Source organism: Micromys minutus, assembly GCF_963924665.1.
Source record: "Micromys minutus genome assembly, chromosome: 3".
NCBI classification, from domain to species: domain Eukaryota; kingdom Metazoa; phylum Chordata; class Mammalia; order Rodentia; family Muridae; genus Micromys; species Micromys minutus.
In genome coordinates, this window is record NC_137972.1 from 77,047,148 (window position 1) to 77,065,917 (window position 18,770).

General features: G+C 39.4%; 1 protein-coding gene across 4 annotated transcripts in view; it reads left to right on the top strand.

Annotated features, from left to right (window-relative positions):
• Nucleotides 1-126: 126 nt before the first annotated feature.
• AGBL1 (AGBL carboxypeptidase 1) overlaps nt 127-18,770 on the top strand; it is an 889,014-nt gene continuing 870,370 nt past the window's right edge. For all 4 annotated transcript variants that reach the window (XM_080914790.1, XM_080914793.1, XM_080914791.1 and 1 more), the window contains exon 1: nt 127-288. In XM_080914790.1, coding sequence (XP_080770916.1) covers nt 238-288 — 51 coding nt within the window. In that variant the 5' untranslated portion in view covers nt 127-237. The remainder of the gene's footprint in view (nt 289-18,770) is intronic.

Here is an 18,770-nt window from a genome sequence, read left to right on the forward strand (position 1 = left end):
GCTCAGCCTTTCCCAGAGCCAGGGCTCACCTAATCCCCACAGTAGGAGTCAGGGGGTATCCACGCCTGTGCTGGAGGCTAAGGTTGCACAGTGGTAACTTCACACTCTACAGCATGTGTAGCTGAGGCCACTGCAGAGCAGTTTCCTGCAAGGCAGGCAGCGAGGTCATCTTGGCAGGCCTCATCTCTCTAGCCAGGATCCAGCCTCAAGCAGTGGGGCCTGAGGATCTGACCAGAGATGGCTGAACAAGAAGGCAGTGGCCTGCAGGTGCTGCTGCACACGCTTCAGGTAGGAAATGCCCAGCTGGCCTGGGATGCTGCATGAACACTCAGTCCTCGCTGCCAGCCAGTAGCCTTGTTTGCTAAGCAAGCAGTAGCACAGGCACCAGCTCTCACCTTGAAGCTGCCCTAAGTGATGCTATTGGTGTTTAAATATTAAACACGACAATGCTGATGATTGTTCTGCTTAAATTATTGAACCTAGTGGGATCAAAGGCTCTAGCTAAAAGATACAGATTTGCTAGATATGGGAAATGAGAGAGAGGAGAGAGGAGAGAGAGAGAGAGAGAGAGAGAGAGAGAGAGAGAGAGAGAGAGAGAGAGAGAGAGAGAGAGAGAGTGAGAGAGCTGTCTGCAAATGAAGGATGTGTAGTAAAGCTATTGAACGAGGCTAAAAACTTTGACAGGGGCTTGGAGAACTGTGTGGGAGGAATGGGTAGCTAGGGAGAGAACTTCACTTGCTAAATGGTTCCTTCAATAAGCTTCTAAATTGCATTCTGCATCAGTCTGGCCCAGGATGCTAACTGCGTATATTCTCAGTTTAGATGTGGCCAGAAGTCATTGGAACCAATCAGGGGCTTGGAGCCTCGGAATTGGCTTTCTCCCTGGTGATGTTATTCACTGGTAATTTTGAGCAGCCTTTTTCTGGGGCAGTGTTTTGCAAAGGTGTTTGAACTGTGGAGTCACCTAGAGAATGATAGAAATACTCATATCTGGGATGCCAGCCCTAAACAAAGACCTGGGTTTATTGTTGTGGGGAGAAACCCTCATTAAACGTTTGGAAACGCCTGGACTTTAATACACAGCTAAGGTTGCAACCACTTGGAAACATACTTATGTTTTGTGGGATTCAGAGGATGTAAGTGCTCAAGGAAGTTTTCTCCCCTGGGGAGTTTGAACCCAGATGTTATGAATGGAAGTCACAAGACAACAGCCTGACCGGGCAGGGGCGCAGGGGACTAGATTTTGTCAGCATTTTGTATTTGGTTCTTTTTTTCTACTGTGAAATGTTTGCTTATTGTGCCTGCAACTTGAAGGGAATTGGCATTCTGTAAATGTTTAGGAAACCCACATTTCAGGTATCCAGAGGAGAATAAGGCCTAGCAGCAAATGAAGTAAGTTTTCAATATCACATGACTATTGAAAAAGGAGAACCTGGGCCAGCACTCATAAACTTTACATTCATTTGCATGAAAATGTCAATCCTTCCCCCCGCCCCGAATGTTTGCATGTGCACATATCAGAGTGCACATGCATATGTGGAAGGCTAAAAGGATAACGGGTATTTGTCATTCTTCCCCTTGATCTTTGAGTCAGGGTCTCTCACTGAACCTAGAGCTTGCTAATTCAGCAAGGCTGGCTGGCCACAAATCCCAACAACCTGCCTGTCTCCATCTTCCATTGTTGGGATTATAAACACATGCTCACACACCTTGCTTTAGTGTGTGGATTCTGTCAACCACACTCAGATCATTATGCATGTATAGTAAGTACTTTACTGACTGTGTCATCTCTCAAGACCCAAAGACCAGTTCTTTAGTATCGTTTGTCTCATTGTATATAATGTGTACAAGACAAGGACATATCTGGGTCAGGGATGTGGAAGGTGGAGTGAACCTCAAAGCAAGCTGGTGAAGTTTATCTAAAAGCATTTATGTGGCTAGATGCTTTGATAATCTGAAATCACAAGTTAATGTTTTGTTGTAATTTCTGGAATCATAGAATTCTTGATTAACTGTTCTTCACAGAAGTGAAAGATTTGGCTGATTAAAATTTTCTTGCTCTAAATATTTGGGAAAGAAAGATGCTGGTGGATTGGTATCAAGAGCTCAAGTGGAAATGAATGTCCTGCAGTTGGCTGGAAGTCACTGCAGGTTCAGCTTAATCTTCTGTCTTCCTACCAGAGGGGACTTATAATTGATATTTAGAATGAGCACCCTAGGGCACTGCAAGATTCTCAATTATCAAAGAAAGATTTAATTATTTTCACTAGGCCCTACTTAGTTTCCAATTAACTAGAACATTAAAATAACACTGGTGTGTTTCCTGCTCGATAGTTTGGTTGCAATATACTTGACTTGAGCTGGTTTCATCTCTAGTAAGTGCTTCCAGGACCCCTGTGTCTACACCTGTTGTAAAGTTAGAACTATAAAATCATTTTAAAAGGCAAACCCAGAGAGAGCATGGAGTCATTGTGAATGATGGATTTGATGTTCTGCAGCAATAATTGTTCTCTGTTGGCTTACTCTAGAGCAGTGGTCCTCAACTTTCCTAATACTGTGACACTTCGATATAGGGTCCACATTTTATGGTGAACCCCAGTCATAAAGTTATATTGTGAATACTTCATAACTAATTTTACTACTGTTATGAATTGTAATATAAATATTTGATATTCAGGATGTCTGATATGTGATCCCCCAAAGAAGGTACAACCACTGAACTAGAGACTCCCAAAGGCTTCTGAAAGGAGTTAAGCAGAAATACTCCTAACTAGGAATTTCCAAGATCTTGCCAATCCAAACCAACCCTTTCTTTTTTAATTGAACAACTGTATTTTAAAAACAAAGATAAATGTACAGATTTTAAGCATTTTTGCATAAAAGTATACGAATACATTTTTGTCAGTACTTGGTTTTTTTAAAGGTTTGATAGTGTGCATCAAGATCTTACTAGTTACAATGAGCATATAGTACATGTAAAACTAGATGTAACCTGGAATTAGTCAAAGTTTTTTTGGTGTGTAAAGATTAAGCATAATGGTTTTTCATTTTCATTTTCTTTTTCTTTTTCTGTTTTTGTCCTTTGTTTTTTCTTGAACTTCATATAGTGTGTGAGTTGTTTCTGAGGTGTTCAGAGCTTTCTGGGATTAGTATCTAATTATCAGTGACTGCATATTATGTCTGTTCTTTTGTGACTGGGTTACCTCACTCAAGACTATATTCTCTAGATGCATCCATTTTCTTAAGAATTTCATAAAGTCATTGCTTCTGATAGCTGAGTTGTATTCCATTGTGTAAATATACCACAATTTTTGTGTCCATTAATTTACTGAAAAACATCTGGGTTCTTACCAGCTTCTTGCTATTATAAATAGGGCTGCTATAAACATTGTGGTGCATGTGTCTTTGTTGTATGTTAGAGCTTCTCTGGGGTATATGCCCAGAAGTGGAATAATTGGGTCTTCAGATAGTACTATGTCCAATTTTCTGAGGAGTCGCCAGACTGATTTCCAGAGTGGTTGTATCACTTTACAACCCCACCAACAGTGGAGAAGTGTTCCTCTTTCTCCACATCCTCACTAGCATCTGATGTCATCTGAATTTTTTATCCTACCCATTCTGACTGGTATGAGGTGGAATCTCAGGGTTGTTTTGATTTGCATTTCCCTGATGGCTAATGATGTTATGCACTTCCTTAGATGCTTCTCAGCCATTCAATATTTCTCAATTGAGAAGTTTTTGTTTAGCTCTGTACCCCATTTTTTAATAGGGTTGTTTGATTCTCTTGTGTCTAAGTTCTTGAGTTCTTTGAATACCTTGAATATTAGGCCTCTATCAGATGTGGGGTTGGTAAAGATCTTTTCCCGATCTGTTGGCTGCCATTTTGTTTTCATGGCAGTGTCCTTAGCCTTACAAAAATTTTATAATCTCATTAAGTCCCATTTGTCGATATTTGACCTTAGAGTTTGAGCCATTGGTGTTCTGTTCAGAAAATTTTCTCCTGTGCCTATGTGTTCTAAGGTTTTCCCTACTTTCTCTTCTAATAATTTAAGTGTGCCTGGTTTAATGTGTAGATCTTTGATTTACTGGCATTTGAGCTTTGTACAAGGAGATAAGAAAGGGTCTATTTTCATTCTTCTGCATGCTGAGTGCCAGTTGGACCAACACCACTTGTTGAAGAGGCTTTATTTTTTCCATTGAATGTTTACAGCTTCTTTGTCAAAAATCAAGTGACCATATATGTAAGGGCTCATTTCTGGATCTTCTTTTCTATTCCATTGATCCACGTGCCTATCTCTGTACCAGTACTATGCAGTTTATAGCACAATTGCCTTGTAATATAGCTTGAGGTCAGGGATCTTGATTCCCGCAGATGTTTTCTTTTTGTTGAGGATGGATTTCAGTATTTAAGTCTTTTGCTATTCCGGATGAAATTGCACATTGCTCTTCCCAACTCTATGAAGAATTGGGTTGGAATTTTGATGGGGATTGCAATGAATCTGTAGATTGCTTTTCAAACCAACCCTTTCATATTATGTACAAACCTGACAGACAAAGGCTTTGTGTGGTTTTCCAAACCTCTTGAGAAGATGAATGAAAGGTGAACTCAGGTTCTGACTTTTGAATAGTGGCTCAGAACCTTACTGGGGGAAAACAAAAGAGAACAATGGTTAGAAAGAGCACAGCCAGTGAAACTGATCTTTGCGTTATGCCTCCACAATCCTAGAAGCCTCCCTCTTTAAGAACATCAAACCTGACCACCAAGGCATTTTCTTTTGGCCTGTTGTATGCCTCTGTGCAAATAAGGATGGGACTATTGTTGTTGTTGTTGTTTCTTTCCTACTTTAGTTTTAACACAGCCTGATATCTATCCAGAATACAAGATTCAATTTTCTACTGAGATATTTTCCAAGTTCTTGTCCTGGACAGCTTGAGTAGTAGGTAGAAAATTAGATAGACTGATGGGGATCTTCAGGGTGAAAGGGAGTCATCTACAGCTCAGGTCAAAGAGGCAGAAAGGACTGTGGTCCAGCTCTAGAGCTTACTGGCTCCTTATTCTTATGCACATTCCTTGACCTCCCTAACCCTTCCTCTATGGATCTATGCAGGGAAAGCAATAAAAATTGTTTCTAAGCGTTTAGTGAGAGGCTTAAAAGAACATCTCATATATTTTTATCATATTTTAGAAAGCACCTGGAAAGCAAGCATGCTGTCCAATGACTGTGGTTTTGATAATTTCCCTAGAGGAATATGTAGTTCTGATATGCTGAGAACATTTCTCTACACCCTTCATAAACCTGCCCTTTCCTGGGGTGGACTCCAACATACTTAGAAAAAAGGCAGGTGTCTCATTCTGTATTGCTCTTGTCTCCTCATGTGGTTTAAGTTAATGGGGTAGATGGGGAGCTGCCAGGGTCATAGGATGCGGACTGTGTGCCAGCCCTGATGTCACAAGCCCTCATCCAGCAGTGTCCCATGAAATGCCAGTTAAGAACCTTATTGAATCATCGAAGATGTATAGTGATTACGTCAGCTTTGGCACACTCTTTGCTACAGTGTGGGCACATACTTGCTGCTTACATTCATACTTTATAGTTTTATGACAGAGCTGTTCAAACTGAATCCCAGGTCTGCAGCTTTGCCAAAATGTATTTCGCTAACTGCTTTTCTCAAATGAGGTTCCAAGAACATCACTTATTCTGGACTGTGAATAAAGTAGGTTTCAGTATGTGGGGTTTCCTGTCTTGAGTAAATATTGACTTTTGCTAGTAGGAAATCTGGACTGGGGCATCCAGTGTAACCTTTTCTTTGAACTTGATCCTCCAAGGATTATTTTCAAGGTAACAGTTGACTCAGTGCCTGGGCTGTAATGAGGGGATGGGGTGGAAAATGATGACTGTCTCACTCACAGAATTTAGTCACTTTTGCTTCTATGTGTGCTTGCTAATTTCCCTTGTAGACCTCTCCATGGAGGATGAAGAACTATCCATTTTCTTTATCTATGGGCCCAGGTGGGGCAAAAACAGCTTTCACCATGGACGGAAAACAGAAAGGCTTGGGCAAATCTAGCCAAGCATTTTCCACCTGGATAGAGAGCACTGTGAACTGACTTCCCAGAACTTGCTAAGACTGTTCTCTTTGGTTGTTTGAGTTAACGGAGTTTGTTGGAAACTTTTACCTTAATTGTGACATAAACGTGGATATAGAATGAAGTGTCTACATTTTGATCACCAGTAAAGAAAAGGAAAAAAAAATCACCCTAATGTCATGCATAATGAAAAGAAGGTAAAAACAGTAGGATGTAACTAACCTCTGTCAATCCCTAAGGGACAGCTATGCTAGTCAAACTAGATCCCAAAGGGAATGGTGGTTGCATGCAGGTCTAGCGTCTTGGAAGTAGAACAAAACCTTCATTTGGTGTTTTTCTCCAAGGCACTACTGATTTTACAGATTATCTTAAAGTATTTTGAGGTCAGAGAAAATGGACTAGTGCTCTTTTTTGCCAAATGGGTACCTTCATCACTTCATATCACTCTGCCATACATGAAGGAGGTGTATCCGTCTGCTTTTGAGGTAAGACCGTCACTGCCCTAATGAAGATGAAGCCGCGCAAGACTTAGTAACATAAATTTTGTAACTACTGTGAAGGAGGATGTGATGCAGATTTTGCCACTACAAAGTTTGTCTGAACCTTTCCTAAGTGACACTGGGGAGACCTATTTATTTGGCGCTTTGGGGACTTTTGGCCTGATGGAATTGAAGGTTGACAGAATGCAAATTTCTCACAACAGAGGGAGGTTTATTCTACATGTTAACTCAGTGTGGTGGAAAATAACTTTTGAAAAGGGAAGGTGGTGCTTTTGAGATGGGCCAGTTAGATATTCTTAAAATTGTTTACCTGACACCCATCGTCTATCTACCCCTCCAAGTTGTCTGTCACCTTTTTTGTGATATGGGAGATTCAGAGAACCATTGGGGGGAGGGGGAGGGAGAGAGAGAGGGAAAGGGAAAGGGAGAGAGACAGAGAGAGAGAGAGAGAGAGAGGGAGAGAGAGATCACATGATCCTTTGCCCTTTGTTTAAAATGGTGTGTCTCTGGAGAGACAACTGCGACTCCTTTGAAATTTCTTCTTGTCTTCAAAATGACATTTACAATAAATATCTACTAATAGGCTGCCCATAAATTAAGAAAAAAATGTATGAAAAGGCATAAACACAGTAGCCTCTGTTTAGTAGTGGCCAGCATCATACTTAAAAGCAGTTCTTGACTTTGTAAAAGCCTGATTCCGAGTGAAAAAGTGGGAAGACATATTTGAAAACTAAATTCATATGGAATGAAAGCTGCGGTAAAAGTGAACACCCTGAGACAATTTTGTGGAATTTGGAATGGAACCAACTCCTGGATAGAACTTAGACAGTGACTCCAGTTTTAGATGGGCTGAGATATGAGATCATCCATACCTAGCAATATACAGGGGACTTGGTATGATATTCAATATGATTAAAATAAAATGCATACGGGAAAAGAGAGATGGAGACAGATTTGCTTAGATTATGAAGGGTCTTGAATGATAAGCTTCAGGCTTGATAAACTCATGGAAATTGCTGTTAATTCTGGATCATGGCTGCAACCAAGGTGACATCTACAGAGCTGTCTGACCTGGGTGATACTTGATTTGATGCAACACTGTTTTGTGTTGTCATCAAATTGGATATCCTTACCCGACTTTTCTTTTCCCTTTAAATTTAATTATTATTTTAAATCTGGAATATGTAAGTGTTCATGGGATTGTGTCCCTGCGTGCTATGAATATACATGAATGTATGAATGTGTCCATGGATGGATGTGTTTGTGTGTGGAGGACAGAGACTGATGCCTAATGTGTTACAGTGTGTGTGTATGTGTGTGTGTGTGTGTATATGTGTATGGGGGGGGAGGGAGAGAGTGGGGGAGGGAGAGAAAGGGGATGGCTTGTATTAGCATAGATACAAGGCTAGTAATTGGATTGGGTAGCTTCCCTATGACTACAGCACAGAGGAAAATGATTACCCTCTGATCTTGAACTAACTTGTATTCCTAGTCGCATTCCTATCTGTCCTCTGATTGGCCACAGATTGGAGCTCTTTTTCACTTTCTCTCATCTCTGTATCTCACCTATTTTTGAGCCTTTCCCCAACTCTAGGCCTACTCCACAGGGAAGGGATAGATTATGTCTAGGGTTGCCTACATTGAGGGAGGAGAGTGTTCTAAATATGTGGTGTTTTTATTTTATAGGTAGTATTCAAATGTTCTGGCATCAGTGCCGTTCTGACTGCACTGCTAAATTAAAGCAGCCAGAGCTAACTCAAGTGTGTGCCCATTTTAGAACCAGGTATAGTCAAAGTTCCCACCTGATCTGGTTCTACTGTGCCCCTGAATATCGACCTCCACACACAAAGGGTAAAGGCTAGCATGGCTTTGAAGTATAATTGGAAATTGGTGAGAGGCTGAGGCAAATGGACAACAGAGAATCCCAGGCCCACCAGAGACTACAAACCGGAAGCATTTACTCTACAATTTACCCATTTTCTAAAGCTGGAGTTGGTCTTAAGAGAGCCAAACACAGTTTCTGTCTAAACCCTGGCTAGGTCTCACTAGAGAAAATGCTGGTTACTTGTTACTATATGTCTGGTCATTGGACAGGCAGCAATGAATCAAATAGACAAGGTGCCTCTTCATATTTCAGAAATGGGTGAATGGAAATGCATCCTTCTGGGTGTGACCTTCATATCCTTCTGCCAGACCTGGACTGAAAGGAAGTAGAGGGTTTATTGGATCTCTGCCTTTTTGCTGCATGGCTTCTTTCAAAAGAGATCTGCAAACTGGTTCCTCATCAGGGGAACGCAGGTATAAGACAAAAGAGGCAAGAGCAATTATGCTGGGCATGAAGGAAGGACACAGAGATGAATGGAATGGAGGAATGGCTCAGAGTCCATCCTGAGCACATTCCTTCCCCTTCTTCCTCCATTCTCTCTTTTTGTTTCCTGTTCATGTGTTTTTATTTAAAAATTTAAACTGTAGACAACAAGACACAATGGCACACATCTGAAATCCTAGCACTCAGGATCCTGAGGCAGGAGGATTACGAATAAAGTATGATGGAGTTATGTAAAGAAATTTTGTGTAGGCTTAGAATTTTTTAAACATCTACTTTTAGTAAGGGTTTTAAAATGTTTTAACCTTTTTACCCTCCACCAGAGGTAGTGGGAAGGAAAGGTTAATACAGCAAAGGAGGATGTGGATCTGTTGAGAAATCTTTCTTTGGATTAAATCTAATCTGTGCTGTCACAGATTAGTTTAGGTCACATGAATTAGCATCTTAATCCTCTTGCAAACACCACTTATGAATCATCAATGGCAGGTCAATCTTAAAGAAACCACAAGGATTTACCAATTGGTCCTAGACCAAGAAGTGGTAAGGAGGCACCAGAAATTCATTAGGACTTTTTGATGTGTGTATGTGTATGTGTGTGTGTGTGTGTGTGTGTGTGTGTGTGTGTGTGTGTGTGTGTTTGTTTTATGAAGTCACAACAAATGATGGTCAACAAGAAATGATAAGGTGTACCAGTGCCACCCTGACTCATCACTGAAGACCAGTGTCAGGCAAGCCCAACAATGACCAATGAGCAATGGCAAGGTGTACTAATATCATCCATTGATGTCTACCATCTGTTGGACTTTGTTTATATTCTTTCCAAACATAAGGCATGCTCTCAAACATCCACTCTAGGCAAACATCACATGCCCTTTTCCCAGGCTGCCTGCAGAAAACCACCACATGTCTGTTTTCAGCAAAACACCTTCCCACGTGTCTGCTTCAGCAAAAACATCCTCTCATACGACAGTTTCCAGAAAAACATCACAAGACCCAGCTGAGTCTCCAAAATAAAATACCCCCAAAATTTCTACTTTAATTTTGTCTCATTAAAAAAAACTGAAATAAAATACACCTAGCACATAATGTATCATTTGAACCAGTTTTAAATATCCATTTCATTAGTATGTGCACAGTCTCACTGATCATGCAATCTCCAAGTCAATTCCTCTTATAACAGCTTCTCATGCTCCCCCACTGGACCCTGACAACCATGACTCCATTTCTCTCTTATAAAACTGACTGTGTGATCTTGTGTAATGAGAATCATACAATTGCCATTTGGCAATTGGCCTAATAAATAAGTTGTTAATTATTGATAATTGGTATTTATTGGTAATAATTGGCAGAGCCTCTGAGGTTTCTTCTAGACAGACCTGCCATTGCTGATTTGAAAATGGTGTTTGCAAGTGGATCAAGCTGCCATGGATAATTTGTATGAAGTAAACTACTGGTATCCAGACAGCACAGGTTAGATTTGATCCAAAGCAATATTTCTAAACAGGTCCATATCTTCCTTTGCTCTATTAACCCTTCTTTTATTTGATAATATGCCCTCAATGTAATATTCCCAAGGCTCATTCTTTCTTAAATGAATAAATATATTTTATTTTTAATTGAGAATTTCATACATGCATATAACACATTTTATTCAAATACACTACCCATTCTCTCCCCTCCATTATTCCCCCATCCTACCCACCACCTTCCTCCAAGACAACTTAATGTTGCTGGTATCACAGTCTCTTGTGGAGAACTTAATACTATCACTCTGCTAAATGCACAGACACGGTAACAACTGCTTCCTAAGTATCTTTGTGTTTATGAATCCTTGGTAGTTGCATACATAACTACCATTTTTACACCATTCTGCAGGCTGTATCTTCAGTCAGTTAATAGTTATTTTTTTCAGTACAGAGATGTTTTAATTTCCTTTGCAGTACAGATGGTTGGTCTTGGAAGACTAGTATACTATTAAAAAAATCTTTACCTGAGCCTATAAAAATAATTAATAAAAATTCAATCTTTGAAAAAAGAACTAAAAGAAAATCAATTTCAAAGAAGCAAACTCTAAAATTGGAATCAAAGCCGAGTTGAACATAAACAAGCCAACTAAACTATTATAAACATACAGAGAATAACACTTATGTGGTGAGCACCTAAATGAAGCAACAGAGAATTCCCAGTACTCTGGGGACCCTGCCATGCCGACTGCACCCCAGAATCACTTCTACTCTGATTCCTAACACCACAGATTGCTTCTGAAGATTTTACATTTCATATGAGTAGGATCCTACAGCAAATCTTTTGTGTCTAGCTATTTTTACTTAATGCTGTGAGATCCCTCCAAGTTTTGCATGTAGTTGAAGAAGCTCATATTGTTGTCCAGTAGAATATCATTGTGTGATTATGGTATGATTTCTTCTTACATATTATGGTTGATGAAAGTTGTAATTCTCAGTTTGGGGCCAGAACCAAATAATGCTTTTGTGAATATTTTTAGTAAACGCTTTTTGAACATATGTGTACATGTCTGTTGGATATATACTTATTACTGAGGCAGTGATTTAGGGTATTCATATGTTTAGCTTTCATATACAACAGCAACTAATTTTCAAAACAGGTTTCTAGAGGAAGAACATTGATCTACATAGATACCATTGCTTTGAGTGGACTTTGGCTAATACCTACTTTTACTGAAATTTGCTTCATGTATATCTGTTAGCTGAAAGTGGTTTAACATACTTCTTTTTGGGACTCTATAAAAATCTTTGTTCTTCCTTCATCCCCCTCCATCACTTTTTCTTTTATTCCTTTTGTTTTTTCCTTCCTGCTGTTCTTCCATTCTTCCTTCAATCCTTCCTTCATTCCCTCTTTCCTTTCTCTCTCTCTCTCTCTCTCTCTCTCTCTCTCTCTCTCTCTCTCTCTCTCTCTTTCTTTCTCTTTCTCTCTCTTTCTTTCTGTGTCTTTTCAACTGGGTACTGAGGTTTGGAACTCAGGTTTTACACTTATATGTCAAGCGCTTTACTGACTAACTCATAGCCCTCACCCTCGCATTCTTTTATAATAATAGTTAAAGAACAACTCACCTTTATTTAACAGTTTTTGTGAGTCAGAAGCTGTGCAAAATTCTTCATGGGTGTAGTTTCATTTAGTCTTTGGAGCAATCTTTTAAGAACAGGAACATTATATTCCTCTATTAAAAAGCCTAAAATGGAAGACTGATTGGTTAATAAATTTTACATCATCTCAAAACTAGCACATGCCATTGGTGGAGTTTGTGTGAAGAGAGCGTTATTCCAGCAGAGGCACCACTGCCAGGTGTATTAAATTTGCTAAAGAAAAAGTGAGACTTTATAAATGTTCCAAATACTCTTTGGGTAGATTGCCTGCAGATGGGCAATATGTATTGCTGCTTGCAAATCTGAGAAGAGTATTAGCTGTCCATATGACTAGAATCACTGGTATAAAAGGAAGAGAAAAGGTGACCAAAGTTGGTCTCTTTAAACTGTTGCCAGATGCACATTAAATATTACCCACCGTATTTGGTCTCCAGCTGGTGGCCCTATTTTAGAAGGTTCTGGAAATGTATGGCAGTAAAGCCTTATTGAAGGAAGTAGGTCACTAGGTATCAAGAATGATTTTTGAAAATTATGTCCGGTTCCTGGTGTATTCCTTGATCTCTGCTTTATGTCATTCATGAGGTCATAAAATTCTTCTACCACACACTCCAGCAACCATAATGTTCTACTTGACTGTATAGGACCAAGCAACCAGAGTTTGAACATCCTGGAACTGCAGGCACAAGCAAACATTTCCTTCCTTGAGTTATTTACATCAGCCACTATGTCACAACAATGGGAACTTTGACTAGCATTATCTATATGGGGTGACAGTACAAGCCTTAGACCTCCTTTGCTGTAGCATCCGTGTGCCAAAGCATCCCTACTAATTCTGTAAGTCATTCCTTAGACTTAGAATGCCATTCTCCCTATGTCTGGGCACTATATGCTACAGATGATCATAGTAAACTGTGCCTGTGTGTCAACAAAACCAGATATTGAGGTTAGATTTGGCTCATGGTTTTCAGTTTGCTAATACTGGCTTGTTATTGCTAATACTGGCCGCTGAGATTGGCAGATGGTGGTGCGGGGAGCTTCATGTGACTACATACTGCACCCACAGGGAGTATATAACCTCTTCAATCTCAGCATGCCCTTCTTACAAAGGAGCAGACAACACCACATCCCTTCAGGTGTAGGTGGTCCTCCTGGGACAATCTTGCAGACCCTGAATAGTTCTCTGAGGTGTGCTTCTGGCAGCATGTGGTGGATGCTAGAGTGTAGGTGGTGTGTTCATCCCGCACCCTCACCTAAATTACCTCTACATTCAAACCAGCACTTTGAAAATTGAATTCCGAGGAACATTTGTGTTTATTAATGCCAGTGTTGACTTAATGAGGAACAAAGAGATGTATGGATTTGAACTGTTAGGACAAGCACATTTCTTAACTACCTTTATCAAAGACCTTTAAAAATATTTTCAGTTTAAATGTGTGTTTCCCTAAGTTAGCTTTTCTGAGAGCATCACCAGCTACCTGTCACTGTATGTCCCCCTTCTCATTATCCACAAATTTCCTGATATTCTCTTTGGAATTCTCTCACCCTTATCACCAGGATTAGGATCTCTTCTGTTGTGTTTAATCTTAATACCACAATTACTGAAAACATTATTTGGTAACACAGCAAATGTTCAGGGAATGTGTGCTGAAGAACTCATAAAATATGTATGGTATATTGATAAATTTAAGATATAAATTGTAGCATTTCTAGGTCATCTTGGAACTAGGTTAACTTAGCTTTTAAAAGCAATGCATGGATACATTTTGAAACCAGTGGTTTTAGAACAATTTGTATTTCATCTCGGCTGGTTTGTAGAGTTGACTTCTTTGGTATGGGAACTGATCTCAGAATGTTGAAAAGATTCTGATGGAAGTGGATTGTAAGTCAAGTCTGGTGGAAGTCTGGTGCCATTTCTGTGTTTGGAGAGTTTTAATAGTAGGAAAACCATAAGCTTGGAATTGACAAATATGCTTCTTGGGTCTCAGGAGGATCAGGAAGCCATGGAGATCCCATAGCTGTGGCCAAGTTTTCAGATCAAAAACAGGTCATGTTTCACGGTCAGGCTATCTGATCAAGCTTTTCCCAGAGGACCCAGAAGAAAAAAGCATTGTCAATAAAGGGTCAGTAATAAATTTTCTCTCACCATTCCCTACCCCTACCTCTAGCAATGTATGTCGACATCTCTGATTTCTCAGTCTGCATAAGCCTAGTGTCTTACACTCCCTACCCTGGAGCATCTTTATCCCAGCCCTTTAAAGACACCACCAAATCCAAGCAGCTCCTAGGACAATGTAGATATCTTTTACCCTTCATAATGGTTACATAGAAGCTATAAGCAAATTTTATTTTATCCTTGATGTTCATTATTGAATCATAAAAAATATATACTATATGTCCTGAGGGAAAATAAAAATGTTCCAAATGCCAGCTAAAACTTTGGAGAGAAGAGGCTAAGATGATAATATTTGGAGGAAGATGACTATTAAAATTCAGGGAGTGTTTTATTTTTTTACCGTGAGCCACTTATATTTGCTGAGCACTTCTGATGTGTTAAGACATAGTCTAAGCCTCCTCCATGTTCCTGTCTTGCGATGCCACTGCCCTCAAGCTCATTTACCAGGTGAGAAGAACAGACCTATTGATGAAAGTCACAGGTCATGAGGCCCATTAGGTGGCAGAGTGAATATCTGAACTCTGCTGGTTTCTGATTCCAAATTTTACTGTTTTCTACATTGGGCTATAACATCTCCTTCCCAGTTAACTGTTTCTTCTCCAGTATAAACATGAGAGCAATAGGAGTGCAGCATTCTAAAAATTTCATCAAATTATAATTAAAACCGAAGGAAGTAAAAATTTCCTGTAATAAATCCTACTCTTGCATGTAATTGCATACATGTCTACTTAATAATTTTAGATGTTTGCCTATATATTTCTACAATTATGCACTTAAATTTCTATCATTTTTACATATCATTTTCAACATATCAATAAATATTAAACACTATTCAATTGAGAGTTATAGACAGTTTATTCTTTTAAGTCACCCTGTATATTTTTAAATACATGATATACAATAATTTAAATAAATACAAGAATTTTTAGTACTTCATTTAAGTCTGACTTTATGGTTATTATTTTTGATGATATATGCTACACTTGAACAGTCAGGTTTATTAAACATTTTTTTAGGATTATTTTACTTTCTCCCTATATTCTAACACTTGTACTAATAAAACTTAAATTTAAAATTTTTAAATTGTCTTGCCTTGTTTCTGTCATGGAACTTTATGCCACATTATTCCTTATTTGCACAGTGATAAATTTTTGCCCTTGGTATTTATTTTACTGGAAGATTTGTCTCTACATCACTCACTAGAGCTCTGTCTGCTAGCAAATGCAACATCTACATTTTATGTAAAATATGAAGGCTTCCTGCCTGAGTTCAGGTTGATATTGGACAGTGTCATTATCTTTGTTTGATCTCAGTTTCTGGGTCAGTATTCTCCATAAACTGGTAGCTTCCAGACGTCAGGGGTGGGGTGACCCAGCAATGACAGTAGAGTGATACCTACTTCCTTGATCATTTACAAATTTTTCATTTTAATTCTTTCATACATTGAGTGGTTCACTTGACCAGATATCATAGACCAGATACTAGTTAGTGTATGACAAGGCTCTCAGAATTTTACGAGCCACACACATACAGAATGCAGCTTCCCTATACGAGGAGGAAAGAGCTCTGGAATGTGGCGATCACTCTTAATGTCCTTGATCCAGTGACTACTGCACACAGTGGGACTCAGCTGAAAACATGGTGACATTATTATTCCTTTGTAAGGGGAAGAGATGAGATCCCAACATCTACATATTCTATTACACAGTAGATCAACGCCAATGGCTATAGACCTTTTAATCTTTTGATTCATTCCCATGGGGTGCAATGTGGCAAATATTCTTTGAAAGATAAAGATACTTCCCTCAGTTATAAACACACACACACACACACACACACACACACACACACACACACACACACAGTATGAAAAGTTAGATTGCTTTCTCCTTTCTCCTAGTTTTTAGATAAGTTTTTCTAATAGAGGTTTTTAAAGATGGAGAAACTAGAGCTTGTTCTTATCAAATAACAGTAGCTTAACTTTTGATTCAATCATGGTAAATCTTTTATGCTTCTAAACTTGATGTAATATTTCTTTTAAAAGATATTTTTCTCTATCCTTGAGAATTGCATATATGTCACTGATGAAATAGGATCATATCCACAACATTCCAACCACCCCACTTTCTCCCTGCATACCTTCCTCCAAACTTATTCTTTTCTTTTCCTTTTTGTCAACGTGTCTAGTCAAGTTAGTCATATATGTATATACATGGGCATGAGACCATCCACTGAGCATGGGGAACCTACCAGTGTCCACATTAAAAAAATAGAATATTTCTGTCTTCCTCAGCAACTATTAATTACTAATAGCTCCTCAGTAAGAGGTGAGACAGGCATGCGAATTATCTGTCCCATCTGTGCTAGAGTTTTGGCTGGCTTAGTCTGGCACAAGTTACACAGCCGCTGTGAGTTCACAATTGTTTTACTTATTTGTAGGAAAATGTCCTTTTAAACCAAGCACTATGCACAATGAATATAAGCCAATAAAAAGTAAACATATAAATAAACTGAAGTGAAATGTTACTTAACAAAACCAGCTTCTTCCAATAACGGAGGTATATAGTATTCTCTGATCTTCAAACATCCCCTAAACATTTGTGCCTCTAGACTCACCTATGCTTTGCTTGGTTACAAATACAGTCATTATTGCTTTACTCAAACCACCCTCCATGAGAATCTTAAAATCACAATGTCATTGTCTTTGCCTTTTCAGAGATGTAAGACTGAACCATCAGATCTCCTCTTACCTAAGCAAACATGTTCACTCACAGCATTGAGGTCACACAGTATATAGTTGGATCAATTATTGTTGCCTTGTGACTGCTTGCACTGATACAGGACTACATAGTTACTAAGTATTATAAGTGAATAGGGAATAGCAAGCTCATGTTCCTTTTGGATGAAGAAGACCTTAATCAACCTTCAACCTTGTGTGAACCTCTGCTTCTGAGTAATGGCAGATTAGGTAATTCAGTCCAATTTTTGCACAGGAGGTAATTTTGAAATATGGTTACATGTAAGTACCTTTTTGTGAAAAGAAACAGTGTTTTAAAGAGATAATGATCATACAATGGATTGAGGTCAGGAGATGGAAGGGACCCAGAGGAAAGAGCAAAACCCTGGTATTTGTGTCTTTGTCTCTGGCTGTTTTGTGCAGCTATAACAGAATACCAAGGTCTGAGTGTTTTATAATGAACACAAATTGATGGCTTACAGTGCTGGAAAATAGACAATACAAGACTGAGGGACCAGAATCTAGTATGAACATTTCCCTATTTCATAACATGGCAGAAGGTATCACTTGGTCAACAGGTAAGGATGGAAAGAAAGGGTAGAAAGGAGGAAGAGAGAAAGGGAAAGTAGAGAGAAAACAGGAGAAAGGAGAAATAGTGAGTGTGTGTGTGTGTGTGTGTGTGTGAGAGAGAGAGAGAGAGAGAGAGAGAGAGAGAGAGAGAGAGAGAGAGAGAGAGAGAGAGAGAGAGAGAGAGAGAGAGAGAGATATCTCAGTGTGTCTCATTTCTGTGATGAAAAGTTCATCCCTCAAAGCCTAACTTGGGGCACCCAACACTTAACATTATTGCATTGGGGAGCACATGCCTTTTAGGGGACACATCCAGACCATATCCACTATTGAGATGTTTACAGTTGGGGGACGTCAACTGGAAAGGGTGATGCGATGTTCTATGGCTTTGTAAATCTGAAAATAAGGGTTGGAATACAGAATTGCTAAGAGGGGCACCATTCACCACACCAGGTTGAAGGTGATATACTCTTTTCTAGATTGTACTAAACTACACACAAGCCATTCTTCACTGAGAGCTTCAACTCACCTGGGTGGTTTAGACATCTTTCATTTTTAGATTTGACAAACTGTTTATGCCCATTCATTTATTTGTTCATTTTACATTCCAGTAGCTGTTCTCCTTCCATTCCCCACCTCATTCAGTCCCTTCTCTCTTCTCCTCTGAGTGGGTGGATTTCCTCTGAATATAATTCCTCAGCACATCAGTCACTGTAGGGCTCAGTAAATCTTCCACTGATGCCAAACAAGGCAACATAGTTAGAGGAATGGAATCCATAGGTAGGTACCAGATTCAGGGACAGCCCCCATTCCAGTTTTTGGGAGACCCATGTGAAGAGCGAGCTATACATCTGTTACATATATGTGTGTGTTGGGGGGACTAGGTCCAACCTGTGTATGTTTGTTCTTTGGTTGGTGGTCCATACTATGACATCCCCCAAGGGTCCAGGTTAGTCGACTCTCTTGGTCTTCCTGTGGAGTTACTATCCCCTTCAGACCTCTTAATCCTTTCCCTAACTCTTACATAAGAGTCCTCAAACCATCCAGTGTTTGGCTGTGGGTCGCTGCATTTGTCTGAATCAGCTTCTGGGTGTAGCCTTTCAGAGGACAGCCATGCTAGACTACTGTCTTCAAGCATAACAGAGTATCATTAATAGTGTCAGTGATTGGTGCTTGCCAATGAGAAGTGTCTCAACTTGGGCCTGATATTAGTTATTTTCTTAGTTTCTGCTCCATCTTTTGCATTTTTTGTAGACA